Raw genomic sequence first — 6,684 nt, forward strand, 5'->3', positions numbered from 1 at the left:
ATGCAGCAGTGAGTTCCCGTTATTTCTGGCCCAAAATGAGAAGAGATGTGGCGTACCTGGTAGAACGATGCTATATCTGCCAGACCGCCAAGGGACACGCTACAAATGCTGGCTTACAACTGCCCTTGTCTGTACCAGAAACCATATGGGAGGATCTGTCCATGGATTTTGTCCTAGGGTTACCCAGAACTCAGAGAGGCATGGATTCCATCTTTGTGGTTGTTGACCGGTTTTCGAAAATGGCACACTTCATACCATACCGTAAGACTAACGACGCCTCAGCGACTGCCAAGCTATTCTTCAAAGAGGTTGTCAGATTACATGGTGTACCAAAGAGCATTGTCTCAGACCGTGACACAAAGTTCCTGAGTCACTTCTGACGGACCTTGTGGGCTCTTTTTGATACTTCTCTGAAGTTTAGTACCACCGCCCACCCTCAGACAGACGGACAGACAGAAGTGGTCAATCGGACTCTGGGAAACTTACTGCGCAACAAATGTAAGGATAAGCCCAGGATGTGGGACGTGGTTTTAGCACAAGCTGAGTTCGCCTACAATGGATCTGTACACTCGGGAACTGGAAAGTCACCCTTTGAGGTGGTATACACTAAGACCCCGAATCACGTCCTTGATATAGCCCATCTTCCCAAAGGAAACGTGACGGCAAACCAGCTAGCGAAAGACTATGTCCAGATGCACCAAGAGGTGAAGGAGACTCTTGAGGAGAGAAACTAGAAACTAAAAGCTAAGGCGGATGAGCACCGCCGCAGGGACCTACAGTTCGAAGTGGGAGATGAGGTTATGGTACACTTGGGAAAAGAGAGACTCGCCAACGCCACAAGCAGCAAGCTTCGACCGAGAAAGTATGGGCCATATAAGATCACCAAGAAGGTCAATGCTAATGCCTATCACATAGCTTTGCCAAATTGGCTTGGTAAAGTCTCACCGGCGTTCAATGTTCGTGACCTTAGCCTGTGGAAGTCAGATGGCCCTTTGGAAAACAACACAGACAAGCCAGTGCCGAATTCTTTTAAAGAAGGAGAGAATGATGCGGACATCCTAACTGTGCTCAATAATAACACGCACCTTGGCGGATCTCATCTCGGCGTATCCACAGAGGGTGTATCTAAGAGGGCGGATTCCCTGGACACGCGAGCGGGGCGGATCTAGGCGTACGCCCTGAGGCGTACCAACAACTACACTGGGCGGATCTCAAGTTTACTTCCTGCCGAAGGAATTCACCAACAACCTCTGACGCTCCGTACCTGCACCTCTGTACCTGTTGTCTAGGCGCATTACCTATTTTACCCTTTATTTATTAACCATATTGTAACCCTAATAGGGATAGCCCTATCCTTCTATTTATCTGTTAGAGGTTGTATTTAAACCCTCATTTTGTAAGGATAGGGCAACTTTTTTTTTATCAATCAACTATCATTTCTCTTTGAGATTAAGGTTTATACCTTGTTTATCGGGATTCACTCCTTCTAGTCTAGCTAGAGAAGAAGATCTTTGTTGGTTTACGATTAAAACCTCCATTTATCGCTTTCAATCTGTATCAGTATTTAGTTTTGATATAATTGAACTTTCCTAGGTATTCTTAGTGGAAACTAATTTTCTCCAAAGCATGAATAATATTTTGTTACACTTATCCTAAACTTAAAGAACTCGATCTAAGAACAACTAGTTTCTATAACGTGATTTATATTATTATTTTTTTTGATAATCAGTTAAACGGCTTTATTGAGTTTTATTATCCACTAGTCCCAAAGTGTTACTCTAATTGCATTTGAATTGTTTCATTTGATAAAATATACGATTAAAGGTAGAAATGTTTCTTGCGTGTTTTTTTTTATTTTTGAAAAATGCTTGTAATTTAATTAGATAAAACATAAAGAAGTACAACAAGCAAAATGTAAGAAATAAAACCTCACATGATTACAGACTAAATCAAATACAATATCCACAAAGGAATGAAAATGATATATCTGCAATCCGAACTTCATCCTTTAAACCATTCCGAACATTCGGATCTGAGTCCTTTTTTTGTTGTAACCACGTAGATTTATTGATCTACGGATAAGATAAATCATTTCCGCTCTTGCTAAATCCGAAAAAAGTATAAACGACAGAATAATAGAGAACAGATACAATCAGACGGATAAAGAGTTCCGAAGAAATATATGAACACAAACTATAAAAAGATTATAAAAAAAATACAGAAGAAACCTAACCCCCGATGTGAGGAGGAAGAAGGAAGATCTTTCATCCTCCTCAAAGGAGATCAACAAAATAGAAAGATTGACAGAACAATGGAAGAGAAAGGAAGAAGAAAAGCATGAGGAGTTTTTTTGGTTTTCGCAAGAGAGGATTTCAGTTTTTTTCAACTGCTATGTTTCTTGCGTGTTGAAGCTTAATAGAGAGTGGAGTGATATTTTCTTTGAGATATTATTATGACTGATAAGTTTATAAATTTTGTCATTTTCGTTTCTTATAAATAAATGGCGTTTGTCAAACCATCTAGAGAGCTTTTTAAAAAGGGCTGCCCTCAAAATGGGTAGAACGAGTCCATTTTTAATGTTGGGGAAGAACCCAGTCCAATGGGCGAAGGAGTAGACTGCTATATTGAGCTGGATCCAAGCCCAATCTTATTCTTTTGGACTTACTTGCCCTCTTCCTTCATTATAACTTTCCTAACTTTTCCTATTCTTTTCTAATTCGCCTAATACATCACCATCTCCCTAAACTTGTCCATAATAGTAGATTGACTCCCTAAACTTTATAAGTATCTTATCAGCTTATTGAACTTGATTATTATGTATCACCAAATCTCTGAACTTGTTCATAAAAGTCATAAAAGTAGATTAGCTCACTGTCTTACCAACTCCCTAAACTTGATTATTCGCTACAACTAAATACAAAAACCATAATAGTAACTCCCAATCTGCATATATTCGATTTATCAAACTTGTAACATTAACTCTTATAATATGTTGAAAGGTATGAGAAAAGAAAAAATTACCTCTCGAATAGATGAAGATGTATTTTTAGAATTTAGGTTCAATAGGTTTTGTATTTAGTTCTTACGGAATAAGCAAGTTTAGGAAGTTGATGAGACACTTATAAAGTTTAAAAAGCTAATCTACTTTTATAGATAAGTTTGGGGGAGTTGGTGATACGAAATAATAAAATTTAAGTAACTAGTGAGACACTTGTAAAGTTTATGGAGTCAATCTACTATTACTATTATGGACAAGTTGAGGTAGCTGATGATGTATTAGGACTTTCTAATTCTAATATAACTTTCACAACCATTTATTATTATTATTGTTTTACCATTCCAAACTCCCCCAACCAAGTTTATGGAGTCAATCTACTATTACTATTATGGACAAGTTGAGGTAGCTGATGATGTATTAGGACTTTCTAATACTAATATAACTTTCACAACCATTTATTATTATTATTGTTTTACCATTCCAAACTCCCCCAACCCAAGCTAAAAGGTCTCTGGAAAACTCTTGTGGCCATGCACAAAACTTGAATAAATGCTTTTATTTTAGGAGGAAAATCATTTAAAAAGAATTATCTTATTAATTCTAAAACTCTAAGAAACATATTAAATATTATATTCTAAAAGTTACTTCGTTTCATGTATATATTCGTACTTAACAGATTCCTTACAACAAAAATGAGAGTCTGCACCTATCATCAAAATGCACATAAATGACCATCAACTACTCTTTATGCCATAAATTAGGTAGAACAAGCTCACAATAATATATATATGTCCAATTTTTATTAGAAAAATAATTAAAAGTGTTAAAGATAATTAATCTTAATATTAGAAAAAATCTGAAAAACATTTGTTTGAAGTCTGTGGAATCAATTTATGAGATAAATAACAAACAAAGCCAAGTATCCGATGCTATAAAAACGTGTCACTCTGAGATCTGAAGCATATTCTTTTTTTAATTGCTTATGATCCTTCTCACTATATATGTTCCATCATTATCCCTTTAATCTTTCATTTTGTGGCTAAATAATTACTGATGGGTTGAGTAATTATGAATATTCCAACATAATTATTACTGAAAATTGCAATACGTTAATGCTCATCCACTCAAATTATTAAGTTAGGAGTAAATTAAAATTATGAGTAGAAACTTAATATCATTCACCTATTTTAACTATTGATATCATAATAAATATTTCATAAACATAGATCAATATCATCTTTAGATCAGAAAGACTCACACGAGCTGTTTAATTTGAAGTAGGGAATATTCCCTAAAAATGTGAACAGTATCTTCCAACCACGTATATTGATATTCACCATCCATCTCAATATATGTACGGTGAAAGAAAGAGAATTGTTGGATCATGAAAAACAGTTATGCAAAAGATAGTGAGTACATAACATGACATAGGTCGCACTAAAAATGGTCCAAAGGCTTTTGGTCCCATAAAGCAGTGACACCTGCCAAATAGGCGTTTGGTTTCTTCAAAGGGCATTATTGTCTTTTTAGGTTAGCTATTTGTGTGGTGGGATCCATTTTTAAGTGTAACGTTGGTTGAATAAGCGTTGACCGATCACATGTATTTAAATGTCCAATCATCCTTGGAATGTATTTTTAGGATAAAATGTAATAAAAGTACTAAAGCGTGAATTTGGGTATAGGTCAGATATTATTGATGTAATTTATCCTTCAATTTATCCATAAGCTTGTTTAAAATCTATGATGTGGCAATAAAATAACAGTCAAACCAACATTTTCAAATTTTCGACAACACATCGCTAAAATTGATCTTGTTTGAAAACGTTAGGATTTAATTTGCACCATTTACTACGTTACTTCTAAGCATTTCCTTCAAAACATTAGGGTTAACTTGCCAGTCATCAAACAAATTACTCCCAATCACCATAGGAAGAATAACATCTTATATCTCTAGTGAAGTTTTTGGTTTTCTCTAATTTGTTATGAAGGTGAACATCAAAATCAATATTCCAAAAGCAACAAAAGAAAAGTTAATGTAGGAATATATAGTTTCTCAAAAGAAAAGGATATTTAACGCGCTTTGTGGGATCAAAATACCGCGTACCTTCTCCGATGCTCTTTCCTCCAAACATTAATTTCAAATTTCAACTCTCTTCTCTTCTCCTCATTCTTTGCCCCTTTCCCTTTCTTCTTCTTCTTCTTCTTCCCAATGGCCATTACTTTTTTCCTCCTTATATTCCTCTTCTTTGCTGCCTTCCTTTACTTCTTTCCCCTTCCCAAACATCTCTACTCTTTCTTCTCCAGTCGCCCTTCCCCTGCCGCAAAACGCGATCCAGAAATCACTCGCGATAATCGCAATGATAACAGCAACGACTTCAAGGATGAGCTCAAGAGTGTGTTTGCGACCTTCGACAAAAACGGCGACGGATTTATAACGAAGCAAGAGCTGATAGATTCTCTCAACAACATCAGAATCTTCATGACGGAGAAAGAAGTCGAAGAAATGTTAGTGAAAGTCGATTCCAATGGAGACGGATTGATTGATTTCCAAGAGTTTTGCAGCTTGTGTCAAAATAGGAAAGACGACGCCGAAGAAGAAGAAGAAGATGTGGATCTGAAAGAAGCTTTTGAGGTATTTGATAGGGATAAAGATGGATTAATTTCAGTTGAAGAATTAGGATCGGTGTTATGTTCTATGGGATTAAAACAAGGAAGAAGAAGTGAAGATTGTAAAGAAATGATTAGAAAGGTTGATAAAGATGGAGATGGAATGGTTAATTTTGATGAATTTAAGAAGATGATGACAACTACAAGTGGAGGAGGAGGCAACTCAAAAAACCTCATTTCAGTCTTCTAATTAATCTCAATTAATTCTCTGCTAATTATGTATTAGTAGTTATTTTCCAATCCCAAGCATTTTCCAATTATATACATATTCAGTAAGCTAGCAAATTTAAGTTTAATGTGTGTGACAATTTTAGTATATATTTCTGTTTTTTCTTTTCAATGTAAATATAAATAGATGTGTGTAACTTATTTGGTGTACAGACATTTAAAGTGTAAAAAATATACATGGTTCCTATCCTAAACTATAGCATTGTCACTCAATTTTATTTCTTCGTAGAAAACATAGCAAATGAATTGTAGATTTCTTTTTTCTTTACGTGTTGTTGCTTCATCTTGTTATCAAGGAAATGTTAGTTTCTCAATGGTAAATTTCTTTTGTTAAAAATAGAACATTTTTAGTGGGAGGTGTTTGGTGAGGTGGATGGTGGTTGGAAGAATGTGTATTGGAGAAGCAATAGTTATCTACTTAAAAATAGATGTGCTATTAGTTAATGAATTTACATGATTGTCTATCAAAATCATCACTCTATTTCAATTTATCTCAGTAAAATCATTCAACTTTAAGTTTTATTTCAATTAGATCATTCCGCCGATTTCAATGGTTAAAAGCATCAAATAATGACATGGTCACACGTCAACATGAGTCAGTTTAGATCTTTGACTGAAACGAAACGTGACCGTTTTTTCATGAAAATAACCGACACGTGATAACCAAGTGGTATATAAGTGGATGTCATGTATCGTTTCAGTTAAAGATCTGAGTTGACTCATACTGACATGTAACCTATATCATCAGTTCCATACCTTTTAATCATTAATTATCAAAATTATTAGATATA

The 6,684-nt window shown here is 35.2% G+C and overlaps 1 protein-coding gene across 1 annotated transcript; it reads left to right on the plus strand.

The window, feature by feature from the left end:
• The first annotated feature begins 5,115 nt into the window (after positions 1–5,115).
• LOC136203752 (calmodulin-like protein 3) lies at positions 5,116–6,106 on the plus strand. The gene has a single exon (XM_065994978.1). The coding sequence runs from the start codon at positions 5,208–5,210 to the stop codon at positions 5,853–5,855; it is 648 nt and encodes a 215-aa protein (XP_065851050.1). The 5' UTR covers positions 5,116–5,207; the 3' UTR covers positions 5,856–6,106.
• The last annotated feature ends 578 nt before the right edge of the window (positions 6,107–6,684 follow it).

This window comes from Euphorbia lathyris, chromosome 8 (assembly GCF_963576675.1).
Source record: "Euphorbia lathyris chromosome 8, ddEupLath1.1, whole genome shotgun sequence".
Taxonomy (NCBI): Eukaryota; Viridiplantae; Streptophyta; class Magnoliopsida; order Malpighiales; family Euphorbiaceae; genus Euphorbia; species Euphorbia lathyris.